Consider the following 25,403-nt stretch of genomic DNA (forward strand, 5'->3'; position numbering starts at 1 on the left):
GTTTCTGAGCTCTGGGCCTAAGATTTCAGATTAAAACTGCAGAGTGGAAGTAAAGGAAGACCCTTTTATGCCTCCCCGCTTCTAGCTTCTCTCTGAAGACCGGAGAAGAGACCCTCTTAAGAATATTAGGGAGGTGGGCAGGGAAAGGACTAGACCGTGTGAATAAAAAATAAACACAATGTTTTTGCTGCAGTTCGTTCACTTTAAGCTTTGTATTCTTGTTATTTAAAAAAAACCGCGCCTTGTTGCGCCCACAACCTAGGTTTAAGGTGCCATTTAGCTCCTAGCGCTCATATCTCAGTTTCTATCGCTGTGCTTCTCCCCCTTAAAGGTGACTCTCATGAGGACTAGAAGCAGGGGATGGCGGTTGGCAGGGAAAACAGGACTTACCTTGTCCAGGGTCATGTCTGGAAGGTTGGGTGAGGTATCGTTGCTCTCGCTGTCCTGCTCGGAGATGGGGTCAGAGGCTTCATAGCCGTAGAGTGCCAGCAATTCCTCGAACGGCATTTCAGAGTACTGAACAGCAGGAGAACTTCGTCAGGAAGGGAAGGGGCTCCCCCCCCCCAGAGCTACGCCGGCCGAGCAGAGCATCAAGGGGGCAGGCTTGGCAGCTGAAACAGCCTGCATGTCATGGTAAACTTACATCCTTAAGATATCAATGACTTCCCTTCATCTCTTTCCATGGTTCATTTTACATATCACAAATCCCTGCATATTTTACAAAAACTACACCATTCTGTATTCCATTATTGCATCCATCAAAACTTGCCTACACTGTTGAATTTATCTTAATGCTGCTGGCGTTTCCAGCTCTACACAGCTATTTCCCATATATTCAAAAAACGTTTCCCAGTCTTCTCTAAACGTATGTTCTTCTTGTTCTCTTAGTGACCCAGGCATGTCCAACAGGTAGATCGTGATCTACCGGTAGATCACTGGACGTCTGCGGTAGATCACTGGTAGATCATTGGCTCCCCCCAAAGAAGCTGAACAACTGTGGCTCCCCTAAAAAAAAACTCAACAACTTTGACCCGAACCCCCCCCAAAATTGGCCTTCCTAAAAAGGGGACCCAGGTGGCGCTGTGGGTTAAACCACTGAGCCTAGGGCTTGCTGATCAGAAGGTCGGCAGTTCGAATCCCTGTGATGGGGTGAGCTCCCGTTGCTCGGTCCCAGCTCCTGCCAACCTAGCAGTTTGAAAGCACATCAAAATGCAAGTAGATAAATAGGAACCGCTATAGCGGGAAGGTAAACGGCGTTTCCATGTGCTGCTCTGGTTTGCCAGAAGCGGCTTTGTCATGCTGGCCACATGACCTGGAAGCTATACGCCGGCTCCCTCGGCCAATAATGCGAGATGAGCGCGCAACCCCAGAGTCGGTCACGACTGGACCTAATGGTCAGGGGTCCCTTTACCTTTACCTTCCTAAAAAAAGCTCAACAATTTTGACCTGAACCCCAAAAAAGGGGCTAGATCACTGCCAGTTTTTAACTCTGTGAGTAGATCGCAGTCTCTTGGGAGTTGGCCACCCCTGCTATATGTTAAGCCTGCAAGTTGTGCATATTCCGTCAACTTAAGTTGCCATTCTTCTATAGTTGGGACTTCACTCGTTTTCCATTTCTGGGATAACGAAACACGGGCCACAGTAGTAGCATACATAAATAACCTTTTTTGAATAAGTAACTAGCTCAGTTGTCTCACCCTAATGGGCAGCAGGTCTGGAGGGCTCCGAGCGGAAGACTTCCCCAGCCCTACGGAGATCATAGAATCGTAGAGCTAGACGGGACCACGTAGGTCATCTAGTCCAACCCCCTGCAATGTAGGGTCTTTTGCCCAACGTGAAGCTCGAACCCATGACCCTGTGATTTAGAGTCTCCTGCTCTACCAGCTGAGTTATATTGAATCTGGGGCCTTCTGTATATGAAGCAGGTGAATCTACTGCTAAACTATGGCTCTTCCCCTGAAAATAAAAAGCAAGATTCCAGTCCTTGTGATTTTGAATGAAGGACTGATTTCAACGGGAACCTAGGAAGCTCTGTGAATAGACATCTAAGCTCGGTACTGTCAACATGGGTGGGCCGTAGGTTTCCAAGGTTTCAGGCAGTTTAAGCAATAGAAGTATCAGTAAAAAGAATCAACGGCAATAGTTTTGAGGCTTTCGGAATGCCAGGATGGCAACAGGCTGAAGACAGGTTAAAACTCTCACCGACTTTCTGAACATCTCAGCAGGCTTGTCTAAACAAACAATGATTTCAGCCGATGCCGAAAAGGGCACGGCGAAGGCACCTGACTGATCTCAAGAGGCAGGGAGTTCCAAAGGGCAGGTGCTGGCACACTGCAAGATTGAATGGATAAAAGTGCCGGTTCTGCCAATTGAAGTGGTCAAGCAGGCATATACAGAGTTCGGTGATCTCCTAGGTAAACTGGTCCCAAGCTGTTAAAGGCTCTTTATATCGTAACAGTAACGCCTTGAACTTGCCCCAGAAGCAGATCAGAATTGGAAGTTATTTTTCTTCTGCTTCCTCCCGGCCTTTCCTCTTTCTTTCTCTTACCCCTCTTCCCCTTTATCCTTTTCTCCCCTATCTCTCTCTGGACTCAGCTGCAAATAGAATGTTTTAAGTGTGTTTTACATGCATTACACAAATGGGACACGCGATTGCAAGTTAGTGGCAACTTCAATATACAGTGGTACCCTGGGTTCTCAAACGCCTTGGAACTCAAACAACTTAGAACCCAAACACTGCAAGCCCGGGGGAAAGTGTTTCGGTTTACGAACTTTTTTTGGAAGCTGAATGTGCTCCATTTTGAGTGTTACGCTTCCGTTTTGAGTGTTACGCTGAGATCTGTTTGTTTTTGCTATTTATTTTGCGTTTTTGTTTTTGCTGCTTTTTGTTTTGTTTTTGTGACTGTGTGGAACCCAGTTCAGATACTAATTGACTGATTGTGTGACTGCAGTACATTGTTTATTGCTTTCATTTTATGGATCAATGGTCTCGTTAGATAGTAAATTGCTGTTTTAGGGGTTGTTGTTAAAAGTCCGGGATGAATTAATCCATTCTGCATTACTTTCTATGGGAAAGCGTGCCTTGGTTTCGGAACGCTTTGGTTTTGCAACTGACTTCCGGAACGGATTAAGTTTGAGAACCAAGGTACCACTGTATTTTTCTAAGTGTTTTTTTTTAAAAGCATTTTCATCGTGTTTTTTATATGTGTCTAGATTCCACCTCTATCACTCTTTTTTACTTTTGGCTTGTGTTTTTATTTAGATTAGCCTTCGATAAAAAGATATTTGACGATAACCTTTGTATTTCTTTTTCCAAACTTTGATAAAATATATTCAAAAGAGAGAGAGAGAGAGAAAACAAACAAAGCGCCTTACCTGGGAGGCATTGAAGCTCTTATCTAGTTCCTCCAAAGGCTTTGCTTTCCCCTGTGAGTGTTCCTGCCGCTGCTCTTCCTCAGTCTCTTCCCGCACTCCGTAGTTCTGGGAAAGAATCTCAGCCAGGTTGAAGCGGTGGTCACCTGAGCCCATAGACACCACTGCATGGAACAACGGTTGGAACAATTAAGCAGGTTCATTCCGAAGAACGCTCCTTACACTAGCAGCGACGTATCACCAGGGCTGGGAGTTTTATCGATTAAAAAAGGGGGTGTTGCTTTTGCAAAACGGCCCTTCGAGGCACGCCGCCATGGCAAGGGAAATTTGCAGCAAAATATAGCAAAGGTTGGAATTTTAGCAAAATATAGCAGCAAATTTGCAGCAAAATACAGTCGTACCTTGGATCTCACACGCCTTGACTGCTGAACAAATCGGTTCCCAAACGATTGAAACCCGGAAGTGAGTATTCTGGTTTTCGGAAGCCGAATGTCCGGCGTGGCTTCGGTGGCTTCCAATTGGCTGCAGGAGCTTCCTGCAGCTAATTGGAAGCCGCACTTTGGTTTCCAAACATTTTGGAAGTTGAATGGACTTCCAGAACAGATTCCATTCAACTTCCAAGGTATGACTGTATAGCAATGGTTGAAATATGCAGCAAAATATAGAAGGGTTGAAAAAAAAACTTAAAAGGAGAGAGTTAGTCGAGTCAATCTAAATGTAGATCAAAACAACAGTCTGATGTTGGGCAATGATGCCCGGGGTTGGGCACCTTTCCTAGGGGAGGTGATTCTGCAAGGCGTGGAGCCACCACAGAAAAGGCTCCGCTACAAACACCACCGCTAGGGTACCATTCCATCTCTTACCAAAGGGGGGTATTAGAAACTCAGATAATATAAGGCTAAGTTAATTGTCAAATGCCACCTTGAACTTTTATGTTTGCCACAATGGAATGTCTAGGCTTCTCTCCCCATTTTGCTTTCCTTATACTTGTTTACCTACTTAATTTATAGAGCTGCCCTCTAGCAGAAGGACTCTAGGAAGCCCGTGGGGTGTAGTGGTTAGAGTGTCAGACTAGGACCTGGGAGATCAGGGTTCGAATCCACACTCCGTCATGGAGCTCACTGGGTAACCTTGGAGTCAGTTCACAGCCTCTTAACCTACCTCACAGGGTCGTTGTAGGGATTAACTGAGGAGGGGGGAGTGAGCCATGTACTCCTTGAAGAAAAGGGTGGGAGATAAATGCAATAAATAAGTTCTTCTGGTGATCTGCTTAAGAACGCTGGAGGGGTTGGCCAGAAGGAGATGTCAGTTGCCAACCCAGCACCCAGAGATCTCCATGTGTTTGCAGTTGGACCCGTGTCAGTCGCAGAACACACCTGGCTAATGTCTAACACTGTCCCTAATCTAAGAAGAGGAATTCCCCCTGTCTCGGGAGGAATTGTAAACAAGGGACATTCTTCCATCTCTCACATTCCTCCATTTCAGGAAAGGGGAATGCCTTTTCTGAACAGATAGGGAGTCGGGACAAGTTCCTCACGCTGGTTCAGAGCCAATGGGAACCAGGGACAAGGTGGATGAATACGTGGGGGATGCTCAGCGACCTACCTTCCCGCAGAGGTGAGAGCCAGGTGACGGAGGAGGGGGGAAAGGCAGAAGGCCTGCAGCACCTGGGGCACTAGGTAGATTCAAGATCTCCGTACCTGCCGTGGTATGAAGGCTGGGTCTCCCAGGACATAAGTTCCGCGCAGGGTAGGACACGACCCTTGGACTCTGCCTCCCAACTGAGGCCTTAAAAAAAGAAAAGCAGGACACATGGTTAGTATTTATCTATGCCTTTCTAGGATTTTCCCTCCTCGCCAACTTTCGTGTGTGTGTGTGTGTGTGTTGCATGCTCCTATTGACTGTTGTGTTTTCAGCTGTTTCAATTTATGCCATGAACTGCCTGGGGTCCCGTACTGGGAGCCGTATATAAAATAAAATTGACAGGATTAAATTAAAGCCACTTTAACACCACACACCCAAAGAATACCAGGCTTTCGTGGTAAGGAAGGCAACAGGAAAACACACTGGAAAAAGGTGGGATGGCAACTTTCGATTCCCAGTGGCTGACACTGAGAGGCGCTCACTGCGTCCAGTGACCCTTCCTCATTTTCTCCTTCCAACCATCCAGTTCCCCTCCATCTTCCCTGCCCCAGTCTTAATTCTCCACCATTCCTTCACAATAGTCAATGGGCCCCGAGCGGTTTTAAGAAGCACACAAAGGAAACAGTCACACCTTGCCGCAGAAGGGCATCGACATCGAAAGCTGCCCAGCCCAGTGTGAGCATGTCGCAGGGCACACCTTGCCCTCTTAAGAAGAGAGAGCTTCTGCGGAGATGGAGCGCAGGATTTTACAAGGCAACCATGGGAATAAAAGCTCCCTGCCTACCAGGAAAACTTTGCAAAGGAGGCTGCCTCCCAACTTAAAGGCAGGCACTCAACATGTGCTGCAATGCGCTAGTCCCTGGTGTCTCATTATCGGCCGGCGGTGTATTCTCACTAGAGACCACCCTGTCTGCTTGCAGAAAGAATCCAATGGATGCCAAGAATGGGAGTCAGAACAAGAGTTTCGACCCGAGAGTTTCCACAAGAGGCTCTCCTCCTCTCAGAGCAGGGGCTGGGGTTTCTTTGCAGCTATTTTACTTATTTATTGAAGTTATCCCCCACTTTTATTTGGAAAGTTCTGGGGGCGGCTCCAAACTAGACATGCACCAAATCTGAATATTGGAAATCCTGTAAAAACTCTTCCTTGCAGAACATTTCCTCCAACGTGCGATATTTTCCCACGATCCGTTACAAATATATCCCTGCTTTCTTTTTTCAACAGAAGTCGAGCTTCCAGGGGTTCCATTGCAGAATCATCACCTAGGCAGAGATTCCACCAAAATGTTAACAGTTACAGCGCGTCTTCCCTTCTTCGTAAATGTATACTTCTTTTTTTAAAGGAAGCTGCCTTCTCAGTCCACCTAACTCAATATAATCTACACCAGTGTTCGAAACTCCCATTTTTCTAGGTGCATTTTGCGACAGGGAATTCCATTAGCGTGAGCAATTTCTGAGCTCTGGGCACAGTACCGCGCCTAAGATTTCAGATTAAAACTGCAGAGTGGAAGGAAAGAAGGAGCTTTTACCGCCTCCCCACTTCTAGCTACTCTCTGTAGACTGGAGAAGAGACCCTCTTAAGAATATTAGGGAGGTGAGCAGGGGAAAGACTAGACCATGTGAAAAATGAACAAAATATTTTCGTTGCAGTTCATTCATTTTCAGCTTTGTATTCTTGTTATTAAAAAGTGCACCTAAACATTCCGTTGTTACACCCATAACCTAGGTTTAAGGCACCATTGAGCTCCTAGCTTTCATATCTCAGTTTCTAACACTAGCCTGCAGGGACTAGTAGCGTTCCTCCAGGATTCCAGGCAGGGTTTTCGTAAGTAACTTTTGAGTTCATTTTTTGAGGGAGGGAAAGCGACTAATAATTAATACCCTGGCTTTGGACACTTTGCACGCAATTTTTTTTTAGGACACACCTTATTTCTGTAACTTCTGAGCTGCTGGAGCAGTTCTTAATACTGCGCTTTCAATACTAATATTGTGTTTAAATGGCTGTAACCCACCCTAGGAACTTAAGATTTTAAATTGTGATTAAAAATAACGAACCATGATTCAGACAACCAAAACGATGAGAAGGTTCTGAGGACAAACTCTTAACTTGGTGATCATTCAGTGTTCGTCAGCGGTGGTGGCAGATTTCAGAGGAGTCTTGGGTCACATACCCTGAGTTGAGGCTCCCTTCCCAAGTGAGCCGAACTTCACGGTCAAAGCCAGGGTTAGAAACTCAGATATATAAGCTAGGCGCCAAATGGCTCCTTAAACCAGGGTTACAGAACGGAACGCCTAGTTGCCATTTTGGGGGCTGGGCAGCTCAAAAGTTGTATTTTTCAATACGACTTTTTGGCTCCCGAAATTCATTCTGATCGTGCGGATGAAATATAGAAATTCTACAGGGTGGGGTACGATTGTGTGAAGATGGTCCAGATCCAAGGATCCCCCAGGCATGCACCTCCAGGTAGTGGAGAAGTCAGGCCGCCAGCCATCCTGGCACCCGGGCATCTTCACTTGGTCGCAAGGTGCAAAATGCGCCTGGCGAATTTCGGATGCCGGTCAGAGGCATTAACGCTTCTGAATAGTAGTTGCTGGAACCACAGGAGGGGAGAGAGCTCTTGCATTCGGGTCCTGCAGGCATCTGTTTGGCCATTGCGAGGAAAGGATGCTGGCCTGATCCAGCAGGGTCTTCTTATGTTCTTATGAGAGCACAAGGCAAGCAGGGAGTATTAAACCCATCTCCTCACTCCTGCATTTGCTTGCTTCCATGTTCCAAGCCATTGTTTTAGAGGATCGCCTGAATGCAGACCCTGCGGTTCTGTCTTCATTTGAAAACAACAAAGTGATTTCCGCTCCGCTACTGATGCGGTAGGGAACCTCCGGATGTTGTGGGATTCCAATTCCCATCAGCCCTGGTCAGCATGGCTTAACGGTCAGGGATGATGGGAGTTGTAGTCCAGCAACACCTGGAGAGAATGAACCCAGTTATATCCCAGCGAAAACCATGGGCCCTGAGCGTTAAGCGTGTTCTTAAGGCTCCAGTCTGTTCTTGGGCGGGCAAGGAGCGGCTCTCGCTTAAAGAATGTGTTTTACCATTTCCACCATGGTTCCATCCCGATTCCTGCGAACCTCTTGAGGCACTTTCACAGCTACAACCAGCACGGGACAAAGAGGGTGATGATGGGCTCTTGATGCCACACAATGTCAGCATTCTCATGGACATCGAGGTTCCACCAGAGATGATCTCCCAAACCTACAAAGCTGGCCCAACCTCAGTCACAACACCCTCTCCCTGGATATCATTGTCCCACTCTGGGAGACCTTACAGCAGGGGGTGTCAACGTCTCCATTGCTGCCCTCTGACAGATTTCGGGTTTGTCCTCCAAGTTTAGTCCAGATAATATTGTATTTTGTGGGGAAACAAGGCCGATCCTGGCATTGAAGTTGCCTCCCAAGACAAGCTGAGGGTTGGGTGACAGAGAGTCTATACCTTCAAGTAGTTAGTCAAGTTTTTCCGAATATGATCTCAGGTCCCCACAAGACTTTAGGGTGTCAATGTGGTGCCTTCCACATTTTTTGGGGACCACAACTCCCATCATCCCTGTCCATTTCTGCACTAGCATAGGACGATGAGATTTGTAGTCCCCACAACTTCCGGAAGGTATTGCATTGGACCAAACACGTGTGTGTCTGTGTTTCTCAGGTGAAGCACATGGCACTGGTGGTGAGATTCAGCACCCAAATCAGAAGCATGGGCAGAGTCCATTTTCAAGAACCGAAGTGACCTCTTTGTTTACATCTGCGTTCTGCACACCCCCAAAAAACTATTCAGGGTAGAGAGAGCAAATGTATAGGGCACGGAAGCCAATGAAGGCAACTTTTAAGTGAAACACTCACAATCCAACGTGATTCCTCCATTATCACCAATTTTCTGTTTCCTTCAAAAACAAAACAAAACAAGAATCCCTCTACCATTTTCTAATCATCACTTCTCAGTCATTCCCATACTATCTCAGCCTCCACCTGTATCCCCCAAACCCCTGCAACCCTCAAGGCAGGTCCCCTAACATGACCCAGCAGCAGCAGCCTCCACCAAGGGATCCCAAACAAAGTTGGCTTGACCCTTCGAAAGCACCTGCAGTTTAACACCACCCTTAATTCTTCACAGACCTAGTTGCATTAGGGTTCAGCCCCCAAGTGTCACCAACCATCACAACATCTGTTTCATTTTCATCTCTTGCACCTTGCTCGATAAGTCACTTTGGGGTGTTTTTTGGGTGGGAAGTGATATATATGCACATTTAACAGGCCTTAAATCACTCTTGGGATGTTGCCTGCTGCCTCCTTAGCCTCTTAATTCCTGCCCCCTCCCCAAAATGTACCGTATGGCTTTTTTCAGGGTCGTTCCCGTTAGTTCCTCATCCCCCCCCAAAAGCATGGCAATTCGAACTCTCAACCTCAGTTCCAGCCACACCCCTTGAAACTCCTCTCAAGTCGCAAGAACTTCGCTCCACCAGCTTGACCCCGCAAGTGCTGCAGTGCGACCCTCGAAGTCTCAGCTGGCCCCGAAACACCCCAGATGTGTTCCCTCCAGAGCCCCAGCTGTTTTCATTGCTCTCCTGTGCAACCCCAAATGCTTGCTCTATGCAACCCCCAGAATTGCACCGTCTCCACCAGCAACTTCCCCTGTGACCTAGCAGACTACCCCCCTCCCCAAAGCCCTCTGCAAACCCAAGTCTTTACAGGTATAAGCTACATGCACCCCACAAAATTCCAGCTGCTACACAGCCGCTACTTAACCCCCCCAAATCCAATGCAAAGTTCTGCAGGCGCCACTCATAAAACACACGTCTCTGAACCCCTAAATCTATGCTAGGCTTCTCACAAGAACCCGAATTGTCTCCATAGTCACCAGCTGCCCCCTAAGCCATCGCTGCCCCCCATAAAAGCATCACCAGCCCAACAGCACCCTTGCGCCCCAACTGAACCCCCACAAAAAAGTCCAGCCACTTCACAACTAGCAGCAGAACCCCCAAGTTATTGCTGCGCCCCCCCGCCAAGAAAAGCCACGGCCCCCACACCTCCATTCCTGCACCCCAAAGTTTTTACTAAGACCTCCCCCTAGCACATTCCTGATTCTTCATAGCCAGGGGCTGCACCCCCAAATCGTTGTAGCGCCCCAGAACCCCCCCCCAAGGAGCTCCAAACTCGTCACATCAACACTCCTGGGGCCCCTAAGTGTGGGTCGAAACCCCCCGACTCCCCCCACCCAAAAAACTCCAGCTGCCAAATCCTTGTTGAGCCCCAGAAAAGTCGTAACTGCTCCATCCTCGCCCCTGCACCCCATTAGCCCTTTGCTGCCCCCCTCAAAAGTCACCCCCCCCCAAAATAAGATGCACGTCTTCACCTGCCCACGTCAGTCCTACCTGGAAGACCCCCCTTAAAAAAAACCACACACCCCACCACTTCTCCCTCAAGCAGCCCCCCCAAAACAAATGCAAGCACCACCCCTCCCCCACCTCGGTGCCCCCTCTCCCGATTTTGGGGGTGGAGGGGATGGAGGAGAGACCCGACTTTTCTCCCCCCCCCCCGCTTGACACTCAAACACACACTCACCTCCGCCATAGCCGAGAGTGCGAACGGCCGAGGGGGGGGGAGAGCCCCGGATGTGGAGCCGCCCGCTGATTGGCTGCTACGCGCAGGAGATAGAAGCGGGAGGGGGAGGAGGCAAGAGGGAAGGGAGGGGGGTAAATTCTAGGGTTGGGGGGAGAGAAAGACGGGAGGGGAAGGTGCGATGTAGGTGAGGGAGAAGGCAGGTGAGGAGCGGCCGAGGTGAAATGCGAGGTGGGGTGAAAGGGGGAGCGAAGCGGGGTGGATGTGGAGGGGGGGCTGAGGTAAAACGTGGGGGGGAGAGGGGGAAAGTGGAATGAGAGAAAAGTGGGGAAGCTGAGGGGAAATGATGGGGAGGGTGAAATGGGAAATGAAGGGGTAAATATGGGGAGAACTGAGGTAAAATGGGGGAGGGGGAGGTAAGAAAGTGGGGGTGTAAAGGAAGAGTGGGGAGGCTGAGGTGAAATGCGAGGGAGGGCGGAAAGGGAAACGAAGGGGGTGAATATGGGGAGATTTGAGGTAAAGTGTGGGGTGGGGTAGGGGGAAAAGTGGGAATGTGAGAGAAAAGTGGGGGGACTGAGTAAAATGCGAGGGAGGGTGAATGAAGGGGTGAAAATGGGGAAAACTGAGGTAAAATGTGGGGAGGGGAGGGAAGAAAGTGGGACTGTGAAAGAAAAGTAGGGAGGCTGAGGTAAATTTTCCTAGGACAGTTACGTTAAAGGGAGAAATGTGGGGAGATCTGAGGTAAAATGTTCAGGGGAGATGAACAAAGTAGAAATGTGAGGCAGTTGGAGAGTTTCAGGTAAAAAGTTGCAAGGGAGGGAGATTTTTTTAAATTAAAAAAACCTCATAAATATGAAATAAAAGTGGGATAGCTGAGGGAAAATACAAATGGAAGGAGATATCAGTTTTTTTTAAAAAAAAATACTGCTGTTATCTTGTATGCCACCTTGTTATATTTCATATTAAAGTGCAGTTTATAAATGAATAAATAAAATGGGATGAAACAAAAATAAATGGGAGAATAAATAAAATGGGATGCACACTTCTTCACATACCTGTGCATGCACACGAAAGCTCATACCAATGACAAACTTACCGGTAGTTGGTCTCTAAGGTGCTACTGGAAGGATTTTTTTAAAAATTTTGTTTCGACTACGTCAGACCAACATAGCTACCTACCTGTAACTAGTAAAATGGGATGAGTAAAGGGAATTATGGGAAGGACAAAAGTGGGGGGAAGTGTGGCGTAGTGGGAATTGCTGAGGTAAAAGATGCGGTGATTAGAGAGAAAGGGTGTTGGAGAGAATACAGGGGGCAATATGTGAGGAATTAAGGGGCGGGAATGGGGGTTGAAACAAAAAAAGGATAGCTTGGGGTTTTTTTCCATGAGATTGAAGGATGACTAAAAAGGAAGAGAGTGGAGAATTGAGGTGGGAAAGAGATAGGGACAAAAGTGGAAAGTTGAGATAAAATATGTTGTAGTAAAATATGTTGTATGTATGGTGCTGGAGGAGACTCTTGAGAGTCCCATGGACTGCAAGAAGATCAGACCTCTCCATTCTGAAGGAAATCAGCCCAGAGTGCTCACTGGAAGGACAGATCCTGAAGCTGAGGCTCCAATACTTTGGCCACCTCATGAGAAGAGAAGACTCCCTGGAAAATGACCCTGATGTCGGGAAAGATAGAGGGCCCAAGGAGAAGGGGATGACAGAGGACGAGATGGTTGGACAGTGTTCTCGAAGCTACGAACATGAGTTTGACCAAACTGCGGGAGGCAGTGGAAGACAGGAGGGCCTGGCGTGCTCTGGTCCATGGGGTCACGAAGAGTCGGACACGACTAAAAGACTAAACTACAACAACATGTTGTAGTAGGGAAATAAGGGAGATGAAGCTTTGGGGAATAGTAAGGGAAGGGAACAGTGGAGGGGGGAATTGAGGAGGAGGAGATAGGGCAGGAGCAGAAAGCTGAGGTAACATGAGGAGGGGAGAGAGATGGGGACTAAAGCAGGCGGTAGAAAGCAAAGGGGCAAAATGTGACGGAGGAAGGTGTCAAGAGGGATGAATAAGGGGGTGCTGCTGAAGGAAATTAGGGAAGGGTGGCCTGACTGATGTGTACCATTAATGGCTCGTTGGGAATGAGTGTTTTTTAAAAAAATTGAGGTAAAATATGAGCCAGTGAGGTGAAATGTTTCAAAGAGGTGAAAAGCGGAGGTAAGTAGGGGGTTTTAGTTGTAGAGGAGAGCATTGAGGTAAAAAGTGTCAAGAATGGGAAGACAGGTAGGGTGTTCAGGGGGAAAATAAAAAGAGAAGCAAGTAAAATGTGAAGCTTGCTGAGGTACGATATTATGCGGTGAAGAGTCAAACTGTGGGGAATTATTTCTATTGTACCCTAAAGTCACCATGGCATGTGGAAGCAAAAAAGAAAAAAAAGATGGTGAGGTGAGAAGGTACTGTTACAAAGTATAAGGCAGTGAGAAGTGGAAAGGCATTTGGGGCAAGGAGTAGAAAACTAAGAAAGGTGGGAACTGAATGGGGAAAGAGAGCGGAGATGATTTTAAATTCACTATTTTCATTGGTTTTCTTCCATCATGGAACCGAGGGCAGGTAATCGGTCTGTAGCATAGACATGCTAGACCCCAGGCCTGTTTAGCTTCAGCAAAATTTACTCAGGTGCCTTCAGACTATGGCCTGGAACATTGGGTTTTCTCAGATGCTATCCTATGCAGAGTAGACCTTTTGAAATTGACAGATAACTGGAATTGAACTCCTTATGATGAGGAGAGCTAGAGTTCTAAGAGATGAGGGGAAAGTAAAAGGTGAGAGGTGAAGCCAAATAATGTGGAACTAGAAAGCGATATGTCTGAGACAGTGATAGGCAGTTCTCATTTCGTTAAAAAAAAAAGGATGGGAGTTGAGACCTCCTGACAGGTGGCCTGCTCTCTTCTGTCTAATCCAAGTCATGTGGAAACCGATGTGGTCATTTTTGTGAGTGAGAAGATGGTACTTTACACATGCTCAGAAGCACTTCATATCTGTACCTTGTCTGCAAGATACCCTTGCTTTTGGCATTGAGCCCCATCATTCAGGAAGCATATTGACAGCTTGGAAAGATACACACACGTAAAATCCAGTGACGACTTGTACATTAAATGTGAACCATCAAAAATCAGATGCTGGAGACACAAGGTTATAGATAACATCCCCAAACCACAGAAAGTTCCTATCCCAGACAGCCACAGAAAGTTCCTATCCCAGTTTATATTAACCAAAGCGTTTTTATGCTTCAAACTTTTTGCCGATTTTATTTTGTTAATTCAATTCCCCCCCCCCCCACAAGTGCTATTTTCAGTGAGTTTACCCTGAGCATAACTTAGTTGGATACAAACCAAAGCAAATAGAATAAATAATAAGTAAACTTAGATGTGTATCACTTATCATCACCTTGAGCGCGGTGCTTAGCAGTGGAATCCATTCAACTGTGACTCAAGCAAGCGGCAGCTCTCAAGAGGAGAGAGGACACCAGCAAAACATCTGTATGATGTAAACCATAGCAAGGGGAGTTCCTTAAAGAACCAGATACATTTAGCCTAGAGAAAAGAGGCTCAAGGAGAAATGGGTGAATCAGATTTCCAAATTCTTAAAAATAAATCTGATAGGACGGGGGTGGGGGTGGAAACAGTTTGTTGGATTCACTTTGGGCAGGGCAATCAATCGGAGAGGCAGGATTTGTAATGCGACATGAAGGATTTAGATTCCAAGGTCCAGTGGCCACTTTGGAAACAGGTTCTGGGCCTGACTTCAGATTTTTCTTAGTTGCCCACGTATACTTACCCATGTTCTTCTGACATGGAGGCAGATCTAGGGAATGCACAGATCAAAGCCAGGATCTGACCTGACGAGGTTATTATATAAGAAAACGGTAAAGGACCCTGGATGGTTAAATCCAGTCAAAGGCAACTATGGGGTTGTGGCACTCATCGCTTTCAGGCCAAGGGAGCCAGTGTTTGTCCACAGACAGCTTTCTGGGTCATGTTGGCAGCAGGACTAAACCGCTTCTGGCGCAACAGGACACCGTGACGGAAACCAGAGTGCATGGAAATGCCATTTATCTTCCTGCCACAGCAGTACCTATTTATCTACTTGCACTGGCATGCTTTTGAACTGCTAGGTTGGCAGGAGCTGGGACAGAGCAATGGGAGCTCACCCCTTTGCAGGGATTCAAACTGCTGAGCTGATCAGCAAGCCCAAGAGGCTCAGTGTACTTAAATGATGGAACTGTGGCAGAGCCTAGAAGGGCTCTACTGCTTCTTGCTCCCCAATGACCTTGACCGCAAGGTGTACACATGTGCAGGCGAGGAGGGCTTTGTCCTGAATCCCACTGCCTTGTGCCAACAGTCATGGCCAGGCACCAACAGAAGTGCCAAATGACAAGAGTATGGAAACCTGGGGCAAACAAGACAAAATGATATGCCAGTATAAAATCTCACAGCTGGTATTGGAAGGCAAGTGGGGCAGCTCTCCTGTCACAAGATGCATTACAGTAATTCAGAGCCACGATAGCTCATCCTTTAATGAAACCTGTTCCCTGCAGGTCAGAGATGCAGCAGCAGGCCAGAAGTCCCACAACCAAATAAGAAATGAAATACATCATGGCTTCTTTTCCAGGTCCGAGAGGTCTGGGATCCTTTAATTTGAAATTGAGGAAGAGTAGCATTTACATAACTCAAGCCACTTTGCCTCTTATTCTCACTGGGCGGCTAATTTCGATAATGCGGGGAGAAGGAACGTATTGGAGAGCCGCCTTGGAAACCTTGAGCGGATCGCGTTTGTCAAACGTGTAGATTTTGGGTTTAGAGAGCTCATCATACTTTGCCGCTCCAGCAGGACGGTGGATTAGTTTTCTATGTGGCTCTGTAGGAGTGAACCAAAAGAGAAGCAAAAATGGCTAAATTCGACACAAGCAGCCCTTTCCCCAAAAGGTTCAAAGGTCTGAAGCCTAGAAGATAGAAGCGATGCAACATCACTCACAACCGTTGAGTTTGGGAGCATTCTGCTTTCTTGGGGAAATTCACATTATAGGGCGAAACATGTGGCCAACAAGACTCATGTCAGGATACCTCAGAAATCCTTGGAATATCAATGATATCCTTGGAAGATAAAGGTGGCATATAAATCCAATAAAATTAATATGGAAAGGAAGAAACTTGTGAATGCTAGGTGGCAGAATAAGCGTGAGGAGGCAATGGCACCTCTCATGGGCGGATGGGGAAACACTTTATTTTCATTCTCTCTGCAATCAAATTTTTCACATTTCCCACCAAGTTTTTCAAAAATGTGTTTGACCGCATAAAAGATATGCACCACGAAAGCTCTCACACCACCTTTGGGTCTGTTAAAAAAACTTGTCTTGCCCCCCAGCCTGATGCACATCTATTCAGCAACCCGGTGTTGACATGTGCTGCTTTTCTTCCTGGCCCAGAGGCAAAGAAGGCAGTTGAAGCCCCAGCAAAATAACAGAAGGCAGTACAGTACTCAGGTGTGTGCCTTACTGCGGAGGGTGAGATGCAAAGTAAGTAGTTTGAAAAGTTAGGTGGGAGGTGCCCCCCCCCCAAGCAGAAACAAAAGTCTTCCAAGTTGGCATCTGCGATCTGATTCCCCACGGCTTTTCCCTCAGGGCAGGAGGTGTGAAGGTAGCCGTTCCCGCACCGCTCGGCTGTCAGAAGGGGGATCTTGGAAGCCGGTGGGAGCCCTGCTACCAATGCACTTAGGCACCTGTGTTTGTACAGCAATATTCCCATGTTCCTCATCTTCTAAAAATGGTAAGGTTTATTATTTAAGTGAGCGGCAGGGTGGCACAGCTTCCCCACCCGCTTACTTATCAGGAGCCTCCCCAGAGGAGCCGCAGCTATCGTCATCGTTAGCAAGAAGGTGGAAACGTATCTCTTACTCTTTGCAACGGAGGCGGGCATGGTCCTTGGTACGGCTAGAGCAATTATCCTTTGTGAGGGAACAGCGGCCAGTGCTCCTTTGCTCACCTAAAGACAAGAGACAAAGCTAAGGACAGAGGAAGAGCTTGCTGGATCAGGGCAATGACCCATCAATTCCAGCTTCCTGTTCCCGCTGTGCCCAGCCTGCGGTTTCTAGCAACTGGTATTCCAACTGTGGAGGCAGAGCCAGCTCAGCTCCATAAACTTGCCACATCCCCATTTAAAGCCACCTACCATATTTTTCCATGTACAAGACGACCCCTATTTGTTTTGAACCCAAAATAAGGAAACCAACCTTTTAAACATCAAAGAAAACGACTTTGATAATAACAACCCCTCAAAATTGCCCCAAGTCAGGCATAGGAAATATAATAATAATAATAACAACAACAACAAACAACAACAACAACATATTATTTGTAACAACAACAACAACAACATCAACAACAATATATTATTTGTACCTCCGCCCAACAACAACAACAACAACAACAACAACAATATATTATTTGTACCTCCGCCCATCTGGCTGGGTTTCCCCAGCCACTCTGGGCGGCTTCCAACAAAGATTAAAATACATTCAAATGTCACACATTAAAAACTTCCCTAAACAGGGCTGCCTTCAGATGTTTTCTGAAACCGTTTTCTAAAACTGTTTTGGGACGACAACTCCCATCATCCCTGGTCCTGTTAGCTAGGGATGATGGGAGTTGTAGTCCCCAAACATCTGGAGGGCCGAGTTTGCCTATGCCTGCCCCAAGTTGTTGAGCTCTTTTTTGCAGATTGCCCAGGAGCTCCAACACCCTCCACCCCCTATCATATATTAAAGCATCAGCTGCGGTCACCCTGTAAGGCTTGGCAGAACTCTGTTGACAGAGATGGATTGGCGGATCTGCCAGTTTCTTCATGGCAGCCACAGGAAGGTAGCAACCCCTGACGGCTCCTGAGATCGCCCAAAGTTTTTGGGAATTCACCCTGCAGTAAAGGTAAAGGGACCCCTGACCATTAGGTCCAGTCATGACCGACTCTGGGGTTGCAGCACTCATCTCGCGTTCTTGGCCAAGGGAGCCGGCGTACAGCTTCCAGGTCATGTGGCCAGCATGACTAAGCTGCTTCTGGCGAACCAGAGCAGCACATGGAAACGCCGTTTACCTTCCCGCTGTAGCGATACCTATTTATCTACTTGCACTTTGATGTATGTGCTTTCAAACTGCTAGGTTGGCAGGAGCTGGGACCGAGCAACGGGAGCTCATCCCGTCGCGGGGATTCGAACTGCCGACCTTCTGATCGGCAAGCCCTAGGCTCTGTGGTTACCAATAATCATTTACCAAAATTTTTATTCTTTTTGTAAACCACTCGAGGGGTTTTTTAATGAATGAAGTGGGGAGCAGCCACTGAAAAGGACTGTTCTCTTGATGCGGCCTTCCATGCTGAGGGCACACAAAGGAGGTCTTCAGATGACAATTTATAGTATAAATAAGTTATACTATATGGAGGAAAGGAGAATTCATTATACAACAGCGCCAAGACCAGGATGGTAGGGGCTTTATTAAATGGTCTCCTGGGAGGTCTTCCCAATTTTCAAGTGGTTTGTCCAAACAAAAGCTTTGGTACCACTGAGCCAAAGCATATGACCTCCCAGCCATGGGCAGGTATGCCAAAAGCAGCTGCCCCGTGGCCAGGAATAATAGAATTGTAGAGTTGGAAAGGCACCCAAAGGAGCATTTAGTCCAAACTGCCCCCCCCCCGCAATGCTGGAATCACAGTTAAGGAAGCAGGGTATACATACCAACGGATAAGGGGGGCGGTTTATTTCCCAGGCAGACCGGTAAGGCCGGGGCTGTGCCAGTTCTAGCAGCCTTGACGACGCCTTCACCTTTAGGGCTGCAGCTTTTACTGGCCACACAGCAGAGGGTCTGGAAGGATTAGGGGGAGAATATACAGTACTGGGAACTTAGCCATATAGGAAGAAGAAGAAGAAGAAGAAGAAGAAGAAGAAGAAGAAGAAGAAGAAGAAGAAGAAGAAGAAGAAGAAGAAGAAGAGCCCACCCACACCTTCAAAAGTCAAGTATAAGGCAAATAAAAGCAGTCTTCAGGGCCGTCTTAAACGCCCGTGCCGCTGTGGTGTGCCGGATCTCTCCGGCGCCCTCCCGCCCCGTTTCCCAGCGCGGTGGGCGGGTGGGCGCAGCGGCCGGCGGGCGGGCAGGCACAGCACGATCTCTCTGGCGCCCTCCCACCCCGTTTCCCAGCGCGGTGGGCGGGTGGGCGCCGCGCGCAGTGCGGCTCCCACAGGCGCAGCTGCGCGGCCGGCCAGCGGATCGGCCGGCCAGTGGGCAGGCGCAGCTCGCGGCGCCTTTCTGGCGGGCCGGCGCCATGGTGCCCTGCGCCACCGGGGGTCTACCTAGAGCCGGGCCTGGCAGTCTTTGTGGCAAATACCCAACTTGGGACTAGTTCACCGTGCCCTATGTATTTAGAACTGGTCATGTTACAGGTGCCACGTAATACCTGCATCAGTTATCTTGCAAACTGCCCTCTTTGGATGAAGGGAAGTCTTGGGACCCTCGTACCTACGGGACCGCCTCTCCTGGTATGCCCCGCGAAGGACCTTAAGGTCCACAAACAACAATATTCTGGAGATCCCGAGCCATAAGGTGGCTAGATTGGCCTCAACTAGGGCCAGGGCCGTTTCAGTATTGGCCCCAACATGGTGGAACGCTCTTTCACAGGAGACCAGGGCCCTGCGGGGTTTGTCATCTTTCCGCAGGGCCTGCAAGACAGAGCTGTTCCGCCTGGCCTTTGGGTTGGATTCAGTCTGACCCCTGTGTTTTCCTCCCTCATGGTTTGGATTTATGGACTACTTAAAATGAGGCTGCATTTTAAATTTTAATATTGTATTTTAATCTGTATTTTAATTAATTGTTTTCTTTTCTTTTATGTCTTATTGTAATTTTATTGGTGTTAGCTGCCCTGAGCTTGGTTTTGACTGGGGAGTGCAGGGTATAAATAAAATTTATTATTATTATTAATTTAATAAATAAAAAGTAAGTAAGAAGACAATCTTTTAGTGTGACACCTTTGGAACTCCCTGCCTATTGACCTCAGGCAGGCACCTTCATTGCCCTCTTTCAGCACCTTTTGCTCGGACAAGAATAATGGTGCATTTTTAGTTTATGGCTGGTCTTAATTATTTAAAATGTTTCATTTTTACTAATTATTTTATTCTTTTTGTAAACCACTTTTGAGGGTTGTTTTTTTAAAACAACAACAACAATCAAGCGGTATATAAATTTTATAAAGAGAAATAAAATATTCTCACTTCTGTCCCATTTTATCTGGTTCAAGAGACATTGCCCATCTAAGGTTAGAAAGATGAAAGATTGGGTGTAAATATTCCTTCCCTCTGAGCATCTCTCACCCTTTATTAGTATTATTTATTAAATTTGTATGTTACCCTTCCTCCAACAATCTCGGGGCATTTCACAGCAGTATCGTAGAATCATGGAATTGTAGAGTGGGTACCACAAGGGTCCACCCCTCTAGTCCACCCCCCTGCAATGTAAGAATCTTTCACCCAATGTGGGGCTTGAACGCTCAGTCCTGAGATTAAAAGGCTCGTGCTCTGCTGACTGAGCCGCTTGCTGTTCTAACTTTGCTGATTCAAGTAACTATGAACTAACTCAGGCATAGGCAAACTCGGCCCTCCAGATGTTTTGGGAGTACAGCTCCCATCATCCCTGACCACTGGTCCTGTTAGCTAGGGATGATGGGAGTTGTAGTCCCAAAACAGCTGGAGGGCCGAGTTTGCCTGTGCCTGATCTACCGTAACTAGGGTTTCTCAGCTCTGCATGAAAATAATCAGCATTCTACATTTGTAATGCTAGTATTTTCTAATGTTTATTTTTAATGCCATTGACCTCATTTATATTACTTTCTGCAATGCTTAAGTTCTGCTAAGCAAAGTGAATGTATTCCCGAATACTCGTCCTTGAGCACTAGATTTTTTGTGTGGAGATATGTAAAGGATTTGCCCCTTCAATGTGGCTGTTGTTACAGAGGGAACTAAGGCGAAAAACCTAACTGTCCAACTTGGATTCTCCTACATAGAAACCAGGCTTAAATTTGTCCCCTGAACAGAGCAAAGTTGTCACACCCAAAACTTGGTGACCTCCAGATGTTTCTTGGTGGTGGCCTGCTGATTATGCAATACACTCCCCAGAAAGGCTTGCCTGATGCCCACTCCATAATCTTTTAGGCAGGTATTTCCTTCTCCCAGGCTTTTTCAGTTACAGTGGTACCTCTACTTACGAATTTAATGCGTTCCGAACACACATTTGTAAGTCGAATCCCATACCGGTAGGAAAAAATTTGTAAGTCGAATCCCATAGGAATGCATTGGGAGAAAAAAATCGTAAGTAGAAACAACCCTATCTAAAAATTCGTAAGTAGAAAAAAATCCTATCTAAACCGCATCCAAGATGGCGGACGGAGCTCCATTCATAAGTAGAAACATTTGTAAGTAGAGTTATTCGTAAGTAGAGGTACCACTGTACAGTGGGAATATTTTTCTGTTGCTCCTTGATTCTTCCACCAAGCTCTACAAATGCATTTTAGCTGCTTTGTCTATGCTGGGTTTGAGGGTTACTACCGTTTATCCTTTTTATTACTTATAATTGATTTCATTGTCCAAAACATTGGCATGAATTTTAATGGGCCTGTAAATCACCCAGAGTTAAATGAGATGCAATGGGCAAAAAAAAAAAAGTTTCAGCCAAAATACATCTACAGTGGTACCTCGGTTTACAGATGCTTCAGGTTACAGGCGCTTCAGGTTACAGACTCTGCTAACCCAGAAATAGTACCTCGGGTTAAGAACTTTGCTTCAGGATGAGAACAGAAATTGTGCAGTGGCGGCGCGACAGCAGTGGGAGGCCCCATTAGCTAAAGTGGTGTCTCAGGTTAAGAACAGTTTCAGGTTAAGAACGGACCTCCAGAACGAATTAAGTTCTTACCCCGAGGTACCACTGTATGTATTTTCTGTTTACAGCTGTTATCCCCCTCAAAAAAGCCCGTCCACCCAGTATGTTGTTTTGTTTGGGTGGTTTTTTGGTCTGGTTACATTCTCCCCCTACCTGTCCCCGCTGAAGTCTGCATTAACCGTTTTGGATCGAGACAGCATTTCCTGCCGCGGAGTTAAGACTGCAAAAGAACAGGTGGAGGAAGAAGGGGGGAAAGAAAGGTAAATAGATGTGAACATTGATATAGCCTTGCCAGAACGTGATCAGATTAGCCCATCTGTGCCAAGAACATCGTCTTCTCCCCTAGCTTGACATTAGGGGGGGGCGGGAGAGAAATTTGATTCAATTTTCATTTAAGGGCAAACCTACCTAATTCACCCCTTTTCCAAAACAACATGCAAACAGCAACTCAACCCTCCTTCCAAAATTTGCACTTTCCCGAATTTTGCAATGCAATTCTCCAACCAAGAAAAGCGTACAGAAAAATCCATGTACTAGGATAGAGCATGCGCAAGGCAGCACCTGATAAAGAAAACACTTAAATTCTTTTTTTTATTAAAAAACTTGCCTGGAATTGTTGTTCTAGGCTGTGCCTTAGGTATCTTATCTACCCAGTATACAGAAGGCCTGCAGAAAGAGAAAGGAAGAAGGCATGGAGGAAAAGATGGTTAGAGATGAGTTGGCATAATATCTCCCTCTCCTGCAATTGTGACACCTATTCTGCTGCTCCCTTCAAGCCACTTCTGTTTGGCCTCGGTTTTGGTGTTTATCTGCACCCCCCCACACCTTTTAGTATCAATGAATATTAATTTACAAAGCCCTGATCAACTTAGGCCCGGGGGCACCTCAGAGTAGGGTTGCCACCCATCCCTAGAAAAGCGAGCATCCTTTTTCTTTTCTTTTCACATATTCAAGCTCCTCCTCCTCCTGCAAACTGCGCGAGGAGGGTGGGTCTGGTGGGGAGATCACCGAGATGGTCATTCCCTGAATTGGCAAAGTTCATTCAACACAACAAGGAACCAAGTCACCGACCCAGTCCTTTGGAACTTCCTTTTCAAGCTTTTAAACGCCTGCTGGAAACTTTCCCGTTCCGCCAGGCTTGTGCAGACAGTGAAGAACGCATTGTTCCATCTGATTTTAACATTTCTGCATGGTTTCTGCTGTCTAATTTAATGTGCAATTGTCGTAAACTGCTCTGATGAAGCAGGTGCTGGTGAGGGAGGGATGGGCAGAACTCCCTCCATCCAGCCCATAGACCTCGCCTGGCAATGCCGTTTCACCAAAACTGTGGGCACCTCCCATCATATACAACGTCAGGCGCTGGGCAGTTAAGAGGTTCAGCAGCCAATGAATGATCAGGAACCTTAAGGTGTGTCCCTGATTCTGCCTTGGCAAGGGAAGTTTGCGTGACAAAGTCCTTGATCTAACCTGCAATCCCTCTTCCCAGGGAACACTGGGAATTGCAGCTGTACGAGGAGAATTTGGGTCCGCCGACAACTTTCAGCGCTCGTAAGAAACTATACAGCTCCCAGGATTTGCTGAAAGGGAGCCATGGTTCTCCAGGGTGGAAGATCTTCTTCATGCAATACATGAATAGGCTCCTCATGAGGCCGGAGGAACATCGCCTGGCTATTGTTTTATTGATTTAATATGCTTTACACGGCTTTGAGATTTTTTTATTAAAAATACAAAGCGGTATAGAAAATTTTAAAAATAAATAAATATTAAATAGCTCAACTATGGACCTCACTCCCACATGATGGCAGGGATGGCCACCAACTCAGATGGCTTTGAAAGAGGATTAGACCAAGTCGGGTGGGGTGGGGGACAGGACAAGTTTGTCAGTGTCTCCTCGCCATGATGGCTCCGCTCTGGCTCCACGGTCAGAGGCACTGATACTTCAGAACACCAGTTGCCAGAAGCCAGCAGGAGGAGAAAGTACTCTTGTTTGTGCCAATCCTGCAGGACTCTTAATGTTCTCTAAATGCACAGTGCAGATAAGGCCACAGCACAATTTAGCTGGATGCAACCCTGGAAATGCTATGTGAAAACTTAAAATGGCGGTTGCTTCTGTGGGTGTTGTATACCTGAAGGAGCGTCTCCACCCCCATCGTTCAGCCCGGACACTGAGGTCCAGCTCCGAGGGCCTCCTGGTGGTTCCCTCACAGCGAGAAGCAAAACTACAGGGAACCAGGCAGAGGATAGATATTAACAACTATCCGACTTTTAGAAGACATCTGAAGGCAGTCCTGCTTAGGGAAGCTTTTAATATCTGATGAATTACTATATTTTAATGTTTTGTTGGAAGCCGCCCAGAGTAGCTGGGGAATAAAATTATTATTATTATTATTATTAGTCCAGCAACCAGGCTCTCACCTGCAGAAGACGGTTTGGTGGATAATTTTCGGCCGGGCAAGGATGCTGATACGGTCTTGCTCCCGAGCCCATTTCGGAAGCATGAGTCGACAGGGCACCTGACTCCGGAGACCTCCTAGAAAGTGCTTCAGCCAGCGGCAGCCAGCAATTATATATATATATATATATAATTTAAGTTGACTGATTGATTTCCTCAGACAACCCAAAAATACATAGTAAAAAACAAAACATACAGAGCAAATCTTGAATGTGAGTTTAGTTCCATTACTACTTGTCGATGTCAGATGTAGAGACAGCAACATGGAAGACCAAAGGAAACAATTTATAATAGTTCAACCTAGTGACCAAGTGTGTTTAATCTATTTCTTCCCTTTATATTCTGCGGGGAGTGGAGACTGTCGGCTTTTAGGAACCATGGATGAGAGCTGGGACCAAAGGCGGACAGACTACCCCAGAAGGAGCACAATGTGTCCCCCACCAGGGGTACTAACCCTCTAACACCCCAAGCCCATACACACTCTAAACCAGGTGAGGGTAGCCGATGGGTCTCAAACCCTTGGTGAGTTAGGGACTTCCCCTGCCTACAAAGAGAAGACTCCAGAGCAGAATTCCCTGAATTCTGCGCTGACATCCAACCAAGACAAATTGGGTCCGTTGGTCAATATATGCCTTAAAATATATTCACACTTCTTTATGTTTGGCACCAGAGAGGTGTACTTTTAGGGTTTACCCTAATTTTTGTGACCGTAACTTGCTTTAAACTTTAAATTATTGCAACTTGCCCCAACTTGCCCTTATTCCTGCATTGCAGGGGGATCGGCTAGGTAAGTGTTTCTCGACCTTTTCCCGACCGTGGCCCCCTTCCGACCTTGTTTCCTCCCTGTGGCCCACTCTGTTTTCTCCACTTCTCACTTCCCTCCATTGCCCCCTAATCTTGTGCCATGACCTCACCCCCCCCCCAATTTACATGATTTTCACCTGTGGCACCACTTGGAATATCTATGGGGGGGCCCCAGGGGCCCATATGGTAGGACTGCCATATGGACATATCTGGGGTTCATCTTGTCGGAAATTGCGTCTGCGTGGAATTTCCAAAATCAGTAAAAATGTCCGGGGGAAACCCAGGCATATGGCAAGTGTTGTTCTGTGTCCAGATTTTCATTTTTTGAAATATGGCAACCCTAATATATGGCCCCCAGTTGAGAGACATTGGACTAGATGATCCATGGAATCCCTTCTGGCTGTACAATTCTATGATTCTATGATTCAAAGGGCAGGTTGATAATAACAATACATTAGTGTGTGTGGGGGAATGTATTGTTAGGGGAACTTGAGTGCACCTTAGTCAAAGCTACCTGCAAAATTTGGGAAAATTTGCTCTAAAACGTTGGTTAGCATT

At 46.8% G+C, this 25,403-nt stretch overlaps 2 protein-coding genes across 4 annotated transcripts in view; both read right to left on the bottom strand.

Moving 5' to 3' along the window:
* Positions 1–10,685, bottom strand: part of MIER2 (MIER family member 2) — a 32,358-nt gene extending 21,673 nt beyond the window's left edge. The window contains exons 1-4 of one of the 3 annotated variants that reach the window (XM_035120740.3): positions 10,630–10,685; positions 5,073–5,160; positions 3,376–3,536; positions 391–516 (exon numbers count right to left, since the gene is read on the bottom strand). In XM_035120740.3, coding sequence (XP_034976631.2) covers positions 391–516; positions 3,376–3,536; positions 5,073–5,160; positions 10,630–10,638 — 384 coding nt within the window. In that variant the 5' untranslated portion in view covers positions 10,639–10,685. Of the gene's footprint in view, positions 1–390; positions 517–3,375; positions 3,537–4,977; positions 5,161–5,647; positions 7,709–10,629 lie in introns of those variants that run through there. The other 2 variants (XM_088673029.1, XM_035120741.3) reach the window with 2 other exon arrangements.
* A 4,555-nt stretch (positions 10,686–15,240) lies between these two features.
* Positions 15,241–21,867, bottom strand: SPMAP2 (sperm microtubule associated protein 2). Its single transcript, XM_035117237.2, has 4 exons — positions 21,743–21,867; positions 18,403–18,529; positions 16,574–16,661; positions 15,241–15,537 (listed from the first exon to the last, which is right to left on the bottom strand). The coding sequence occupies exons 1-4, from the start codon at positions 21,865–21,867 to the stop codon at positions 15,350–15,352; spliced, it is 528 nt and encodes a 175-aa protein (XP_034973128.2). The 3' UTR covers positions 15,241–15,349.
* Between the last annotated feature and the right edge of the window lie 3,536 nt (positions 21,868–25,403).

Source organism: Zootoca vivipara, chromosome 6 (assembly GCF_965207765.1).
Source record: "Zootoca vivipara chromosome 6, rZooViv2.hap1.1, whole genome shotgun sequence".
Taxonomy (NCBI): domain Eukaryota; kingdom Metazoa; phylum Chordata; class Lepidosauria; order Squamata; family Lacertidae; genus Zootoca; species Zootoca vivipara.

Excerpts from the sequence above, each read along its gene's own strand:
- SPMAP2 (XM_035117237.2), bottom strand. The coding sequence starts at position 21,867 with ATGTTCACATCTATTTACCTTTCTTTCCCCCCTTCTTCCTCCACCTGT. Across the intron at positions 18,530-21,742 it reads GCAGACTTCAGCGGGGACAG|ACCCTCTGCTGTGTGGCCAG; the intron begins GTAGGGGGAGAA and ends TAATCCTTCCAG. Across the intron at positions 15,538-16,573 it reads GCCCGCCTCCGTTGCAAAGA|AGCCACATAGAAAACTAATC; the intron begins GTAAGAGATACG and ends TCACTCCTACAG.